Here is an 18,157-nt window from a genome sequence, read left to right as displayed (position 1 = left end):
AATATGAAATGCATATGGACCTAAGTACTTAAATTCTAGATATGCATAATATGTGAGGAGCAAATAATGATAACGCACCAAAATATAATCCATCAATGTATATCAATGACATATTTTAACGTGAATCAATTATGCAAAGCAAACCATAAATTTATCATAAAAAATTGAAATAATCAAAAATCTAACCCACTGTCTCGCAGTTCAATATTTTTGATTATCATGGCTTAATATGACAAATTTCCTAATTAGATAATAAAAATAAATCAAAATAAATCAAGTTAGAATAAAAACAAAACATGAAATCAAATATAAAAATTCACCTAGTCTAACTCACGGTTGACTTGAAGAATGGAGAGGAGCAGCTGGTGGTTCGGTGATGGGTCGCCGTTTGGAACAGGGGTGGTCGTCGGAGGTCTGGCGAGGTCCAGCAGTAACCACACCTGCAGCAAAACAGAGGAGGCAGCAGGTGGCTTTGTTCGGGCGTGCAGCAACGAGCAGAGGAGAAGCAATGTCGGGCGCAGGGCTGTGGCGTGAGCGGAGCAGGTTGCGGCGGCACGGGTGCTGCTATGGGTGCTGCGAGCGAGCAATGGTGTCGGGTTTTAGGCGATCGCGAAGAGCTTCGTGGGGGAGATTGGCGAAGCGTCAAAGAGCAACAAGGGTGCGAATGTCGTTGGATCGCGAGTCGCTGAGGCGCGGCGTCGGGTCAGAGGACGCGATCCTTCGGCGTGAAGGAGTCGGGATGGCCGATCGATGATTGCGCGGTGGAGGACTCCAAGTGCGGGCTGTAGTGGCGTCAATGCTCGGACAGAGGGCAAGAGTAGCGACAACCGGCTTGCGGTTGAGAGCTGCTGCAGCGTTGTCGTCGCGAGTTGCTACAGGGGCGAGGAGGCGCAGCGACTGGCGTGGGCTGGCGTCGTGACTAGGTCGCAGCAGAGCAGAGCAATTGCGGCAGTAATGAGTGTCGGGGTCGTCCCGGAACGGGTGGAAAACAGCGGGCACGATCATCGGGGGTGCGGAGGCGCGGATATGGTGCGGCGGCACAGGTGCTGCTATGGGTGCTGCGGCGAGCAGCGGAGGCGAGTTGCTGGTGCGCCGGTGACGACAAACGGAAACGGCAGAGTGGTGCGATGATGCGGCGAGGAGGCTACTGTGAGTTGCAGAAAACAGGTGCAGGCGGTGAGTGCAGGGGAGGAAGACGATGCCCCTCCTTTTTATGCTTTGTTGACTGGTCACTCTCACCTCTCTCTCTCTCTCTCTCTCTCTCACGTCGCTTTCACATTTCCTCCCTCTGTCTCTCTCTGCACACTTCTTCTTTTCAGCAAAAAGGACAACCAAGAGCTTTTTCCTCTTTCTCTTTAGTTTTCTATTCTTTTTTTCTTAGACGAACAATGAAGAGAAGCCCCCCAAACAACAGAATTTTTGCTCTGAATTTTTTTCGAATTTCTCCCCCTGGGAACAAAACAGAAGAAGCCCCCTATTTATAAAGTGAAAGCTCATATTCGTTTCGCAGGTGGAGATTTTCGCTCAACCTCTCAACAACAAAGTGGTTCCAAAATCCCACGGTTGAGTTTTTGAATTCAAAAACTTTTTTTTTCAAAATTTCCCTCTAATCAAATATTATCTTTTATTTTCTAAAAATTAAATTTAAATACGTGTCAATAGAGATGCTCCAGAATTTTCGGGTACCGATTCTACTGATAAAATTATCGATTGGTTGTACTAATGAAATTATCGATTGGTTGACACTTGTAAATGAAGTTTTTCAGCATAGGAATGTCCTCGAAGATCTCGAAGTTGGCATCATTGCTATGCGATTCCGAGGCCATGCCATAGCTTGGTGGAGACGTTAGAACCGAACTCGCCAATCTATTGGCAAGGCTCCAGTCACTTCACGGAGAAAAATGGAAGACAAGATTCGAAAGTATCTCCTTTCCAAAGAATACTAGAGAGAGCTCTATCAAAAGTACCAAAATTTGAGATAAAGTATGCGAACGGTAGTTCAACCAATGAATTTGATGAGTTGGTGATTCGCAACAATATTCAAGATCCAAAAGAGGTGCTTGTGAACAAGTACTTGAATGATCTTCAACTTTATATCCAAGATGCCCTATAAGTCCTTGACATTCGGGACTTGGGAGATGCACGTTAGCAGCCACTCAAAGTAGAGCATTCTCACTTTAGGAGACAACAACCCTCTACCTTGCCAAACCAAGTAACTAGGAGTACCACCAGCACCACCAAAGTTGTTGAAGCTACAGGACAACCTACAAGTAAGCTTTCTACTCAACCCAACATTTCAAAACAATCTATCACTACCGATATACATTGTTATTCCTATGAAGAGATGGGTCATCGTGCTAGCAATTTTTGAACCAACAAGAATCTACCAGTCGGTTAAGCTTTTTTGGTGGAAAATGAATCTGATGAAGATGCAAAGGAGCCACTTGAAGAAAATTTGAAAGATGATGAAGTTGCTACAAAAGATGAACAAATAATACATGTCAATTCTGATGATCTTCTCATGATGAGAAAAAATTTTCTCACTCCTAAAGATAACACTGGAGATAAGAGGTTGCACACCAATATTTTCACTCAGCTTGTACTATTTGGGAAGGTATGTTAATTAATCATTGACTTAGGTTGTTGTGAAAATGTAATTTCTGAAGTGGTTGCAAGCAAGCTGAAATCGAAGTTCAAGGTGCACCTCACACCTTACATAATGTCTTGGTTGAAGAGAGGTACAGGGTAATCATTTTCAAACAATGCCTTATCAATTTTCCATTGGTTCCATCTATATTGACAAGATATAATGTGATGTTCTACCCATGGACACTCACATTATTCTTGGCCAATGGTGGCAATTTGATAGAAATACTACCCATAATGGTTATCATAATACGTATTCATTTGAGTATGGAGGAAAGAAAATTATTTTGGCGCCCAGTAACGAACCTCTTAAGACTCCTTTAATTGAAAAATTCTAATCTCCTACTTTGCTCCCAATGAAAGAAGTAAATGATGCCATGAAGGAGGTTAGTCCTGTAATTCCTCCCCAAACAAATGGACAAACTAAAGTTATCAATCAGTCTTTGGAAAATCGATTGAGGACTTTGATCGATGATAACCCCCAATCTTAGGAAACTCGATTGTCACTTGGAGAATTTGCATATAATTGTTTGGTCAATCGTACCACTAGATATGGTCCATTTGTGATTGTATATGAACATCCATTTTTGATGGCCCACTTTTGTAGTCAAGAGCATGCCATTACACAATTCTAACAACACTATTTTCACTAAGATGTTCAGTCTTTAATAAATTATATATGTATAAAAAGCAGAAAAGGAGTAGGTGAATTTGTTGCAAAACCTTCAAATTCTTTTGATATCGTTATGGATAGATCTAATTTAATAGCAGATATAGGACAAGGACACCAAAGTAAATTTTGATGCCTGGTTCTAGTTTATCATGAAAAATTAGTGTTACTCGTGGGACAAGAATCACACAACTACAATTCTCGTGTTTGTGAAGTTGAATTTCAAAGGTACTCTATTACGATTCATCCTTCAACTTATTTAATTTAGTACTAGAGAAAATAGGAACGGTCCAAAGATTAGGTGACTTCACTTATATAGTATGCTCAAATTGAATGGGTTAAATAAACCTATCAATTGTGCAATATGAACCATCATAATTTAGGGTTTTTGAGGGAGAACTTTGCGTAAAGATAAAGATACAGGGTAACCTATAATATATTTTTAAGAATACACGCATAGGTTAATAAATGGAAGAAAATTATAATTCATTTAAGATTTTATATTATGAGATGGAAAGAATCTTTTTGGCACTTTAGTTGTGCAATGGAGTTATGTTTAATTACTCTTTGTGAATGTTGATATAAACACACGTCCTACTAATTTAAAATTCTTAATGCTTTATGTTAAATTAGTTAGTATTAGACGGAAATGCAACGAATAAGGATGGAGTGCACTGTACAAATGCAACAGAACTATATTTTATTTAATGAAGATATCTCAATTTGTCCTTGTTATTTCACAATATAATCCCACATTTTACCAGCCCAAATTTGCTAGATTTTGATTGAATGTCGTGCTCAATTTTGATCAAATGATTTTCTTGTAAACCACGAGTGACAATTTCATCGACACATTGATAACCAAGTTTAAGAAGAATCAAAGATAGAGAAGCTCACTAACAAAAATCCATTTTTCTAATTAGGTGTCGAGGTTCACTAAATTTGCCCAAAAGGGCGAATCAGTTCTTGAACCTAGCCTATTCAGTTAGACCTCCTAAATCCAATGTATTTAATATGGAAAAATCAATAGATGCTTAGGAATCATACCAACGAGAAAAGTATTTTAAAAAAAAAAATCCTAAACATGTCGCATTGATATCAATTCAATCTTAAATCTTTCGACTAAACAAATTTAGTCCTAAAATTTTTCACAATATACCATGAGTTTTTTTTTTTTTTTGTGACCTAGGGAACCCGCGCACCGTACCAACACGGACAGCCCGAAAGGCCGGGGGTAACGGGGGTAAACCCTGGGGCAACACGTGCTAGCCACCACACACGTGCCACCAGGTAAGTCACCCTGCGGCGTCCAGGAATCGAACTCCTCCCCTTGCATTAGAAGGAGAAGCTCGTTGCCAGCAGTGCCACCCAGGTGGGTGGTTGATACCATGAGTTCATCTAACCAATTTAGGTCGAAAATTGATGACGTGGATGCCAGTCATCCTATTGACACAATCGGCATTAACATAGATAAAATTTTAAAAAAATTAATATCTTTTGAATTTTTTCATTATTTTTCGTTTTATTTTTTCATTGTTGTTGGCAAGGGTCATGGCCATCACTAGTGCAAGCGAGGGCCACCAAGCCCTCACCAAATCCGGCAAGGACAGCCCTCGCCCAAGCCACAAGGATCGAGCCCTCACCAGAGGCCACGAAGTATCTCCATCTCCTAACTCGGTTTGCTGACTCACCGATTTCACGCCATTTTCTGCTGACTAGCTCTTCCTCCCAATCCCTACAAACCCTAGCTTATGAAGAGGTACAGCTTCCTTCCTCTAACGACAATCTCATCCCCCCAACAGCTTTCGTTCTTAACAGCCTCCTTCCTCAGTTCGACCTTACAACCTCAGCAAGGATCACCATTGTCGGATATGGTTAGAGCTCGACCATTGGGCAAGGGTCGACCTCACCACATCCGGTGAGTGTGGCCTCAAAGGACACTCACCCTCACTGTGCATGGCCTGTGCCAAGCAAGCATGGGCCATGGAAGAAAAGAAAATAAGAGAAAAAAAATTATTAAAAAAATAAGATGTTAACGTCAATGCCAACTATGTCATATGTAAGACGGTCGGAGTCCATGTCAACAATTTTCAACCTTAATTGGTCAAATAAACTCAATTGATATCAATGCAATAAGTATAGGAATTTTTTGGTACTTTTCTCAATTACCAACATTTAGGCTGGATAACATGTTCGGTCTTCCTATTGATTAGGTATTGTTGGGAATGACTGATCCCCGAAAAACCGGATTCAACATTAAATCGAACCCCTAAATCAATGCGGAAGACGAGCCCGGGAAAAACAACACGTATCACCGATCATAAAGCACACCACGGATTCGAGCGTACCTTTTAGCCACAGATTAAACACCGACGTCGATAGAGGAAGAGAAACTTGGTCCCGTTCGATCCGGTGAAGCAAAATCGCCTTGGCGCCTCACTGTTTGCTTTTTGGAGAAAACGACAGAGAGGAGGAGAGGAGGAAGCGTACGTGCGTCTCTTTCCTTTTAAAACAAAACGGTACCTTTTTTTCCTTTTTTTTTCTCCCTTTTATACCTCTCTCCTTCCACGGGCCTTATTCCCGTGGGCCGGGCTTTCTCGGCCCAACTTGGGCGAACTGGCCTTAAGCCCAATTCTTATAAAGCCTTCATCTCCCACTCGCACATGGTGAGCCGAACAGAATTCTCTTTACCTCTTTTCAACATTCATACTGGTGAATAATCCGTGAGACCAGCATACTTGGAGAGCTCGTTGCTATACATCTGTTAGGAATAAATAACAGCTCATAATGGGCGTCACACTCCGAGTAGATTTAGTATGCAGTACCGTAGATCGATTGATCACATTTTATATCTCTCTTGATCTCTTTTAAACATGATATATATATATATATATATATATATATATTGTATTCACAATTATAATTATCACAAAGACAGTCATAATTGGTCGACCAGTGAATACAAAACTACAATGTGATTCTACAAAATCGATCTTCCTCTTTCCTTCAAACTCTCAATTTCAGTTTAGCTTGCTTTTCTAGAAATGTCCCATTAGATCGAATCAACTCATGACCATTGGCAACATCCTAAGATAGCAAACACTAAATAGAAACCTTGAGAATAAGTAAAAGTCATGAGGGCACTAAAATTGAGGAACTCTTTTCCTCAAGAGTCTCACACGTCATAAAAGTTGAGATCAAACTTTTGCCACTCTTATTGGTCGGCTCATGCATACGTAGTATGAAATACGTATTACGGTATTAACTCCTTTCCCATGGAGCGTATGTCTACACCTTTCAATACCGTACAAATGATAGTTCAGACATACCCAATGTCTAACTTGAGTTCATGTATCTACTCATTCACAAAATTCATCAGAACTCACATCTGGCATCTTAGACAGATAAAGTAAAATATGTGGGGTATTTTACTTTCGGACATCACAAGTATTATGTCCTCATCTTAACACTTAGTTAAGGCGACATGCGTATTTTAAGCTTGAGCTCTCGATTATCACCTAGATAATACTTAAATACTGTCTCATCTCTATTTATCACACAGTAAATAGAGGCAATTACCCGTGTGAGTGGGCTAATCTTTTATCTGTCCGACATACTTCCTCAACTTATAATAATACACTGAGTATTAAGATGCATAAAGATCATACAAAGATTCATAGGCATTAATCAATGAAAAACAAAATTTCATAAAATGTGAACAACTCAGGGAAAATATAATCCAGTACATCAGACTCTACGCAATCCTAGAGATTTTACATGACCACAAAACACATCTCTAGGTATTGGCTTTGTCATAGGATCTGCTACCATTCTATGCGTAGATATGTACTGTAAGTTCACATCCTTTCGTGCAACCATATCTTTTACAAAGTTATACTTGGTATCTATATGTTTGGTCTTGTCATGATACTTTGGATCTTTGGTGTACGCTATAGCTGCTTGGCTATCACAGTTAACCAATAATTAATTTGCAGCTTTCTCAATAACACCTAAATGATCCAAGAATCTCTTAAGCCAAACTCCTTCTTGTACTGCTGCTGATAATGCCACGAACTCAGCTTCCATCGTGGATAAGGCTATGCACGTTTGCTTCTTACTACTCCATGATATGGCGCCATTGCTCAGTAAGAAAGCAAATCTTGAGGTAGATTTTCTTTCATCTAAATCTCCTCCCCAATCAGCATCTGAATAGCCTTCAAGTCGCAGATCCTTTCCTTGGTAATTCAACTTGTAATCAGCAGTTCCCTTTAGATACCTCAGTATTCTCTTAACGGCTTTCCAATGTGCTGGACCAGGATTGGATTGGTATCTACTCACCATTCCAACTGCAAAACATATGTCGGGTCTTGTACACATCATAGCGTATATCAAGCTCCCAACAGCACTTGCATAAGGAACATGTTTCATTTGTTCCTTCTCTTGTGGAGTCCTTGGACACAGTTTATGGCTCAATCCTTCACCTTTTGCAATAGGAGTGTCTATGGGTTTACAATCTTGCATACAAAATCGTTCAAGAACTTTGTTTATATAAGTTTCTTGTGAAAGAGACAACGATCTCTTCGAGCGATCTCGTGAAATCTTAACTCCAAGAATGTATGCAGCCTCACCCATATCCTTCATCTCAAAGTTGGAAGACAACCAACTCTTGACGGTCTTAACAAACTCCATATTGCTTCCGGCAATTAGTATATCATCAACATATAATGATATGATCACAAATTGATCCTTGGATCTTTTGATATATACACAATGATCCTCATCAATCATTGTAAAATCATATGCCATTATGGCATTATGAAAACGTATATACCATTGTCTTGATGACTGCTTAAGACCATATATCGACCTCAAAAGTCGACATACTTTTTCTTCTTAGCCTTTCACTATGAAACTAGCAGGTTGTTCCATATATATTTCTTCCTCTAATTCTCCATTGAGGAAAGCAGTCTTTACATCCATTTGATGTAACTCAAGATCCAGACTAGCCACTATTGCCAGATAATGCGAATCGAGGTAAATCTCACTACAGGAGAAAACGTATCTTCATAATCAATTCATTCATGTTGATTATACCCCTTCGCCACAAGGCGAGCCTTATGCCTTTCAATCGAGCCATCAGCCTTTCGCTTTATTTTGAGAACCCATTTGTTCCCAATAGCTCTGCGTCCTTTTGGCAGATCAACCAGTTCCCAGACTTGGTTTGATTTCATTGACTCCATTTCCTCTTCCATTGCATGAATCCACTTTTCCTTACTAGAGCAATTCAGAGCCTCATTAATATTTTTTGGCTCATCCTCATCTTGTGGAGCAACCATAAAAGTTTCCCCTTCAATGCCAAAACGTCGATGGGGAATACTTTGGCGACTTGTTCGCCGTATGGGAGATTGCACACTTTGCACATCATTTCCCATCATGCTCCCACTTGGATTAAGCAATGATGATGTCGTCTCATCAAGTGGTTGCAATTGAGAATGAGTTGAATTCAATTCATCACTTCTCATATTACTCCCACTTGGACGAACTCCACTAACATCATTATCCTGATCCAAGGTCTCAAATAAGGAACAATCTTCCCCTATTTCGCCCTTCTTAGGAAATTCATCCTCTAAGAATGTGACATCTTGTGATTCAAACTCAGTTTTACTCCCACTTTCCTGCTCACCTATGAACACATATCCTTTAGAGTGTTCAGAGTACCTTATGAAAATACTCTTCTTTCCTCTGGGACCCAATTTCCCAAATTTATGAGAGGACTCATGTGTATAGGCGGCACAACCCCATGGCTTAAGAGAACTTAAGTCCGATTTTCTACCTGTCCATAACTCATATGGAGTGGAAGTAACTGATTTGGAAGGCACACGGTTAAGTATGTAGGCAGCAGTTAATAACGCATCACTCCAAAAGGTAATAGGTAAGTTAGCATGCGCCATCATGGACCTAACCATTTCCAGTAGGGTTCTGTTTCTTCTCTCCGCAACACCATTTTGTTGAGGAGTATATGGAATAGACAACTGTCTTTCTATTCCTTTTTCATCACATAATTTTCTGAACTCATCAGATAAATATTCTCTACCTCGATCGGATCTCAATGTTTTTATTTTCTTGTCTAATTGATTCTCTACCAGGTTCATAAACCTTTTAAAACAACTTATTGCTTCAGATTTATGAGAAATCAAATAGATATATCCGAATCGAGTATAATCATCAATAAAAGTGATGAAATAAACAGCCCCATGCCTTCCTTTCACATTCATTGGACCACAGACATCAAAATGGATTAAATGCAGAGGAAATTCAGCTCTTTTTCCTTTTCCAAATGGTTTCCTTGTCGTTTTCCCTTCTAGGCAATGCTTACATATGGGCAAATCGACTTTTTCAATGTTGCCCAACAAGCCCTCTTTGGCTAGTCTATTCATACGTTGTTGGCCAATGTGACCAAATCTAGCATGCCACACATTCACATCATTATCATATGAATTAGGAGACGTGATAAGGGAATAACAAACATTTGCATTAACATACTCAATATCTAATACAATGAAACCATCCAGAAAATAACCACAACCATAGTAGTTTGTATCCAAATACAAATCTACACCTCTATTATGGAAGTTCATATTAAAACCTAGTCTAACCAACACTAAAACAGACACTAAATTCCGACGAATCTCCGAAGCATACAGCACATCATGAAGGAACAAAGTACGTCCACCACGCATATTCAGTTGGCATGTGCCAATTCCTTTCACTTCAGCTCTGGAGTTGTTTCCCACATAGATCCACTTAGTTCCAGTTGGTACTCGTCAGAATTCCACGAAGGATCCTCTATCCTTCGCTACATGGTCCGTCGCTCCTGAATCCACAGTCCACAAAAGATTATACTCAGTTAAGAACACAGAACTCGACACAAAAGTAAAGTTCTGAAAAGTACAAGGGGTGCATACCTTCTTTGGCTCACGACAGTCGCGAGCATAGTGACCCTTCTTGTCACAGTCGTAGCATTTCACCCTTGCAAGCTTTTTCATGCGGGGACGCTTCCCTCTTTCATGTTGGTTAAACTTGGGTTTCTTCCTTGAAGGACCTGCTTCTTCCTTGCCTTTCCCCTTATCAAACCAGTTAGGGCGCTTGCGCTTGGAGCTCGAAGCTCCATTTGAGCTAGAACTAGCATGATAGAGTTCGGCATCAGCTTAGCCGCCAACGGGCGGTCCTCTTCCAGCTCAAGATGACGCATTGCATCCTCAAAGGTTTTGATATTTTCATTGTGAGTCAGGTGCACCTTCATGTGCTCCCAACTCTGAGGCAAGGAACGAATTGCTGCTTGCACCTGCTGCTCATCTGTGAGGACATAGCCAGCATCTTTCAGTTCAGTTATCATGTTTGACATCTTTCTAAGATGTTGCTTCATGGTCTGACCATGAGGCTTCTTATAAGAGTCAAAACGATAGTGAGCTGCCTCGTCTAGTCACCGAAGTATGACCAAATCTAGCTGCCAATGCCTCCCACATTTCCTTGGCATTGTCAAAACGCCGAAACTCTCGCATGACGTCATTTTCCATGCTGCTCAGCAACGTGATGCGAGCTAGAGAGTTCTTTCTTTCCACGCAGAAAAAGCTTATTTGTCTCTTTTTGTCTTTGTGCGGTGGTTCCCTCTTCGGGTTCTACCATGGTCGGGTTAAGAGCCTCAAGTGCTTCTTGCTCTTCCAAAGACATACTTGGATTTTCATTTGCCAAATTTCATAGTTGTCACCATTGAGCTTTTCACCTTTGTTCAGCTCGACAACTATGCTCTTTGTGGCTGAAGCCATTGATCTGAACAAATCAGACAAATATGCACGAATTATTAATGCCTATCATTTATGCATCCCTATTTACATAGACCCATCATATTAATGAATAATTTCAAGTAAGGTTTCAGAATCAAAAGGTCACTATGTTTCCAATCATCCTCCAAAATCCTAACTTAAAACTATCATCAATACAATTGTCTTATGCAAAATCAATTCTATGAAGCTACAAAAACTTCTAAAACTACCCCTGACTAATTACCCACAGAACCAGCAATAACAGAAAGCAACATATAATAGATATCTAATAAAACAATAATGCTTTCAATTAACACAATTAGGTAGTAATCATTACATAATATGTCCACAAATCACACTTAACATATATCAGCCAATACAACTAACACCAAGTCAGCACACGAACTGGGAAAGATCCTCTTTTGTTCAATTTCTTGATCTTTTCCCTTGAAACAATACAATAATATTCATTTACAAAATCTATTACAATTTTCTTATATGAAGCAGCTCCGTTGACATCCCATATGTGATTCAACACATCTTGCCATTTAGGTGGAAGAGTGTTTATGAAAAATCGCACCATCTCTGACTGTGACATAGGACGACCATTCCATATGACCTTTTGTATCTTCCCGTTGACTTCAAGGACGTGATCAATTAAGTCACATCTCTCCCATCGATGATCAGTCAGCTCAGCTATCAACTTCGACAGCCTTTCCTTCTATTCATCGGTAATTGCGCGAATAGGTGTGCGCAAACTAAGGGGAGGCATTTTTTCCTGCAACAAATGCAGAAATGTTACTGCAACAAATGCAGAATAAATAAGGGATCACAAATAATCCACATAGACTTAATTGAAAAAGAAACACATTCTTTTTTTTTTTTTTCTTTTTTTTTTTTTCTTTTTTTTTTTCGGGTCAACGGTCAACGGTGGTCAACGGTCGTCGGACCGAACAGACCGGTCGGACCGGTCGGGCCGGTCAGGCCGGAGGGGGTCGGCTCAGGCGAACCGACGGCATGTGCCGCGTGCGTGCGTGGGCTGACGTCACGCAGACGTCAGCCGGCACGCGCCGCGCACGTGCTGGGTCTCCGTGGTCGGGTCGCCGGCCGGTGGCCGCCCCGGCAAAACGTCGTCGTGCGCGTCATCGATGACGTCACCCTAGCGGTTATTGACCGTTGGGTGACGTCATGCGACGTCAGCACGCGTCGATCCACGGACCGGCGCGTGCCAGTTCGCCGGCCGGTGGCGTGCACGCGCCGGTTCGCCGACCAGCGCGTGTTTCGCACGCGCTAGGCGAGCCAGCGCTGCCGGGCGCGTCGCGCCCATGCGTAGTGCCTTCCGGCCGCGCGTGTGGGCGCGTGCGGCGTCTCCCGGCGGCGCACAACCTGTCCCCGGACTCGTCTCGATGTCGTCTTTCTTTCTATGTTATCAGAATTTGATTGCGACTTACGCAAACTCGGAAAAAAGGACGTATAGTGCTCGGGTGTCGGGATTTCTCGCCCGATCCGTACGGCCGAAGAACTTTTGCGAAAAATCAATCAGATAGCACGAAACAAGATCGGGAAAACATGAAAGCGGGCTCTGATACCAATGTTGGGAATGACTGATCCCCGAAAAACCGGATTCAACACTAAATCGAACCCCTAAATCAATGTGGAAGACGAGCCCGGGAAAAACAACATGTATCACCGATCATAAAGCACACCATGGATTCGAGCGTACCTTTTAGCCACAGATTAAACACCGACGCCGATAGAGGAAGAGAAACTTGGTCCTATTCGATCCGGTGAAGCAAAATCGCCTTGGCGCCTCACTGTTTGCTTTTTGGAGAAAACGACAGAGAGGAGGAGAGGAGGAAGCGTACATACGTCTCTTTCCTTTTAAAACAAAACGGTACCTTTTTTTCCTTTTTTTTTTTCTCCCTTTTATACCTCTCTCCTTCCACAGGCCTTATTCCCGTGGGCCGGGCTTTCTCGGCCCAACTTGGGCGAACGGGCCTTAAGCCCAATTCTTATAAAGCCTTCAGGTATCAAGCACAAATTCCTACATGTAGATTATGTATACAAAGTATACATGGATACATATAACGACGGAAGGATTGAATACATGTAGATGTACATATGATGGCACCGATAACCAAACAACTACATCATCTGAGTACTGCTACATGAAATCAGAGCCAATCCAATTGCTCCCAATCCCAAATTGGTTCTGCGAAACTCGCCGTCTCCCATGGATGGGAACATCCTGCATTGGCTATGACTACTCCTGATGATGATGCATCTTCACATCCACCGCCGTCGTTGCTAGCAGCGCCGTTGCCACCCTGGATTGTTGTCTCTCTAGCCATTACTTCTGGTGGCCGACGATCAAATGCTCGAGAGCTCCCAGACACCACATACACTCGGCACAATGTGAATTCACGCCTTAGCTGTAAGTACGTTACTTCCACAAAATCAAATACAAAGAAAGATGTTTGTTGCATTTTTCTGTGAAAGTCCAAGTAAAAACTAAACTAGAGAGGGAAATTCAATATTCCGCAACTGCACCGCACCAATAAAGTGCACGACAGAAAACCAAAACAAGAATAACTATTCGAAATGATTATACAATTCGAACAATTTCAAATTGGCTTCAAATAATAATAACATAAAAAACGCAGAAATTGGATAATCTTGGTGTCATGCACAGGAATCTATTTTATCCTTTCCATGTTTGTAAAAGTTGAAATAAAGGAATTCGAGACAGCACGTTCACCTTAGGAATGGAAATATTGTTGCTCGTGGAATTGGGAATGGTCGGCGAGAGTTCAATAGCCCTGTACTCGTTCAATTTCCACTGGGTTTTTCTTCCTGTGGGAGGTTTTCCCACGTAGAAAACCATTGACTTCTTCACGCCGATCACCTCGTTGTCAGACGAGTAGACGTAACCGGCAGACCCAGTGGCCTTCCAGTAGCCGGTGGCCATGCTCCGGCTGGGCCTCCCTCCTCTTGCCTCCCTCTCCTGCATGGGCGCGAAGAAGAACCACTGCTCTCTATCTTCTCTGCACAGCTCTCCCGCAAGCTCTACAACAGGAATTCGCCAAAGAAAATGTGGGGAAAGGAAAGTTTACCAGTAATGCGCATTTGAAATAATCAAGAAACCATTTTCAGTGCACAATTCAGGAATGTAAAAGAATCGCATCCATGCACGGAGACTAGGTATTACGCGGGAGATTCCATGGCTCAGTATCGAAAATGTCGAGGACTGGGATGACACGATGAAGCTTGTCTTGCTTAAGGCCGCGAAGCTGGTTGTGCAAGTAGAACGAAATGAGCTCTCCCTCGGTTGGATAGAACCTGAAACCTGTCGGGTACTCCTCCATATCTGGTTGTTTAGTGTTCTAGGGTTTCGAGATGTATCAGTACTGATGAGATAAAGTTTTAGTTGGGCGTGGGTTGGAGTTTGCAAGTCAATTACGTATTTATAGGGATCAAGTGCAGGAGGAGAGTGTGTTGAGATGATCTAGGGCTTCTGAAGGAGAGAGTGCAGGAGGGAGGAGAGGAGACCAAAACGAGTGCAGTGACGACGTGTCCATCACGAACTTTTGCACCGACTTTTTCACACGATGCATAGAATACGGCAGGCAAAAAACAAAGGACTCTACAGATTTAATGTCAAAATTGATATAGAATGTGATTTTTTTTATACCGTACGTCATCCTAAAAAAAAGTGAGTCATAAGTACTTTCAAAATACTTAAGGAATGTCTCAATTTTCCAAAAATTGATTACAAATAACGTAAGAAAAAAAAAAAGACAATATCTTCAATACTTTAATTTTTTTTCTTATTTAGGTGGTTGATAAGTGATTCAGGGTTATTATTTTATAAGATCAATTTTAATAAATCATTGTCTAGTTAGAGAATATTTACTAGAATTGGAAAAAGAAGCCAGCAAGAATTCCAATTTGTGTTTTTCTTCGTTACCATTAAAACGAAGCGACACTCGTCGTTGTCATGCTAGTTGTTCCAAGCCGAATTCCATCCAATCTCAGCATTTCTAGTCATGAATGGGTGCTGAAAAGACTTGTCTGAAGCATCGAGGTTGGTGCTCGCTTGATTCAAATCGATACGCTTTTAGTTTACTTCCAAGTCAACTAAAGGAAAACGGTAAATCGAACTAAAGTCGCGTATTATTTGGTTAGGATGGAGGAACCTCTGCATCTAGGATAAAAATAATATGTATTGTTAGTCAATTTTCAAGAAGGAAACTTCAGAAATGTTACAAGTTCTTCCTTATTTGTTGATCCCACCTAAACTAAAGGGTTTGAATTTTATTATTCATGAAAATGTTTAGATATAAATTATTGTGGATAATGCAAATATTTTCTATTGATTAATTATTTCAAACAATCATTTTTAGGAAAAAAATTTCTAAATCATTAATTTTTCGTGAAATAAATAGAGCCTTAATTTAGTTTACCTTTCTCCTGACCAGAATCATTTTGTTTACTTGACTGCCATTGAATTTGTGTTTAGATTACTAACAAAGAATTTGAGATGCATTATTTATAACTTCTTAAAAAGGCGGTTGCATGCTCATCTTGAGAACTTCCTCACTTCTTTCTTTGTCCATTTCTTTTCACATTCCATAATACATAGCTTTTGGTACCTCGGCCATCTCCGAGGTTAAAAAATTATTTGACTAATCATTATTATCGAATGACATAGAATGAAACGTTCCATCTAAATAATCCACCATCATTTGACTCAATATATCTTAATAACTCTTTCTTTGTTCTAATATGATAGAGTTTGGGATATAAAGAAAAAAGAAGAAATACTTATAATATGTGTGCCCATAAGATTTAAGTTAAGTAAAAAACTAAAATGCAAAATTGTAAATATGAATCCATACAAACCTGGTAGGTTTACCAAAAATAGGAAAAAGGCCAAGGAAAAATAAAAGACGAGCATAGAAAGACAAGCTTATACTTTCCTCTTGGATCCACCCACCATGATTTTCTCACCAAGCAGCAAGCAAGGCCAAGGACACCTAGATTGGAAGTACTATTCACCATGATTGACCATTGAAACATTCCATACGACCTATGATTCTTTTCTTGTTCTGTTTTTTCTTGCCACGGATGATGAAAAACAACTTCCCCTGTCGGTGTATGTCTCCATCATGATGCTAGTCGCAGGCCTGTCCGCAATATTTGTGACATTTTAACCGGCCTACTTTAACCCCCAACTAATGCTCCTTCCTCGTACAAAAAATTCCACCATTTCATACTCAAGTCACAAAATCATTATCCAATAATAAAAAAATGAAAAAAAAAATTGGAACTGGGAATTAAGACATTTATTGTCATGGAATACACTGATTATTATTTTTCTTGTACGGAAGGCAAAGAGATGCTTGTGCTATTCTCATTGTTAAAAGTGCCACGTATCACTCATATTCAAATTTTTCTTGGTGTATATTTAATTTCTCTCTACTTGTCAATTTAAATTTCTGAATTTGACATAATATGGTGTCAGAGTCAGATCCTATCTGGTTTATTTCATGTGTCCAGTCCTCAATTAGACATTCTAATAGTTACTTTCCAAAATCAAATGACTAGCTTGGGGGATGTTATATCAGATATAAGTAGCACTATTTATGGTCAAATATCGAGATTCCCTTGGAAAGAAAAAAGCACAGGGGAAGGTAGATACCGAGAATCTTCTAAGTGATGTGAAACATTTCATTTGTTCTTAAAATTTGGAGACACAAGGGATCATGCTCCTTGATTCCTGTTCATGATGGGCCATCATGAACAGGAATAAGTGCTATAACTTTTTACTACTTAAAGAATTTTAGGCTAAAATCTAGATTTTCTTCTTGGTAATTTTATTAAGTTTGCCCAATATTATTTCAAATAAATTCGATCTAATTGCAAATACATACCAAGTAAATTGACACTTCGTTTTGATCTTTCATGAAAAACGGAATTATTCATAGGACAAGAATCATACAATCACAATTTTCATGATCACAAAATTGAATTTTAAGATATTCACTTATCGATCTCATTTCTTGACTAATTTAACTTCAAAATTGAATTTCGAGCGACGCTAAAATTATGACAAGAATTAGGAAAAGTCGAGGCTGAGATGGTGGACCATCTCAGGTGAAACTGCTCGAGAGTAGTAATGTGAAAATGCTCTTCGATGGGATCGCTCACATGTTCAAAGATCAAGCGGTCTTAGACGTGTTAATTATCAATGACCCTACTTGATTTTAGTGTGGGGTGGTGGCGTCTGTGGGCCCCCTTGGCTTTGAAGTATGGATCCACCCTTGCACACCTTTCAAGAAGGCAATCGCGGTCGGAGTTGATCCTTTGGCTGATTTGACGAATGAGATTTGGCTCCGACAAGATTAGATTAGGATAATCCTCGTTGACGTAGACTATTGTGCTTGCGGCCATTTGGAGAAGTACAAAAAGTAATGCACCCCAAAGGTCAATATACTCATATTTTGATTTCCTCTACGATAAATAATTATTATCTTGTCGGCAGATTGTTAATGTTGCTCGTACAAGGGGAATGGATCTTATCTTGAGCCTAGTAGCTTGAAAATCCACCAAAAACCATTCAAGTCGAATAGTTTAAATAAGCTCTTTCGCGCATGCCTAAATAAAGTCATCCGATTGTAAAGCCTATATGACATAATAAGATTTAAACTAACCCAGCTCATTCTAGCATGCTTGTTAATCATTTCTTATAGGGACGTTTATTGTTTCGATTATTATAGACTATATATACAGAAAGGAAAAATGAAAATTTTAGTAAAGGTCGTGTGGTATGATAGAAACTATACACAAAAAATTCTTTACTGCATCTTGTAAAAGGACAACTAGGAAGGTCAGCAGCTCTTCTTTTCTATATCGGCTTATGTAATTCTATCTTTTTGGCAAGGACGATCAATTCATTTGTAACATTGTTGACTCGCGTTATTGTACCTGCCTCTATTGTTTACGAGGACAATTAGAA

The 18,157-nt window shown here is 40.3% G+C and overlaps 1 protein-coding gene across 1 annotated transcript; it reads right to left on the bottom strand.

Moving 5' to 3' along the window:
• Positions 1-13,313: 13,313 nt before the first annotated feature.
• Positions 13,314-14,504, bottom strand: LOC104423422 (NAC domain-containing protein 90). Its single transcript, XM_010035914.2, has 3 exons — positions 14,348-14,504; positions 13,898-14,205; positions 13,314-13,571 (listed from the first exon to the last, which is right to left on the bottom strand). The coding sequence occupies exons 1-3, from the start codon at positions 14,502-14,504 to the stop codon at positions 13,314-13,316; spliced, it is 723 nt and encodes a 240-aa protein (XP_010034216.2).
• Between the last annotated feature and the right edge of the window lie 3,653 nt (positions 14,505-18,157).

The sequence above is a fragment of the Eucalyptus grandis genome, chromosome 10 (assembly GCF_016545825.1).
Source record: "Eucalyptus grandis isolate ANBG69807.140 chromosome 10, ASM1654582v1, whole genome shotgun sequence".
Lineage (NCBI taxonomy): Eukaryota > Viridiplantae > Streptophyta > Magnoliopsida > Myrtales > Myrtaceae > Eucalyptus > Eucalyptus grandis.
This window is presented reverse-complemented; position numbering and strand designations above follow the sequence as displayed.

What these genes read in the sequence shown, in the direction of transcription:
- LOC104423422 (XM_010035914.2), bottom strand. Translation starts at nt 14,504, where the DNA reads ATGGAGGAGTACCCGACAGGTTTCAGGTTCTATCCAACCGAGGGAGAG. An exon ending in TGAGCCATGGAATCTCCCGC is followed by an intron (nt 14,206 to 14,347) that starts GTAATACCTAGT and finishes TTCCTGTTGTAG; the next exon opens with AGCTTGCGGGAGAGCTGTGC. An exon ending in ACAATATTTCCATTCCTAAG is followed by an intron (nt 13,572 to 13,897) that starts GTGAACGTGCTG and finishes ACGTACTTACAG; the next exon opens with CTAAGGCGTGAATTCACATT.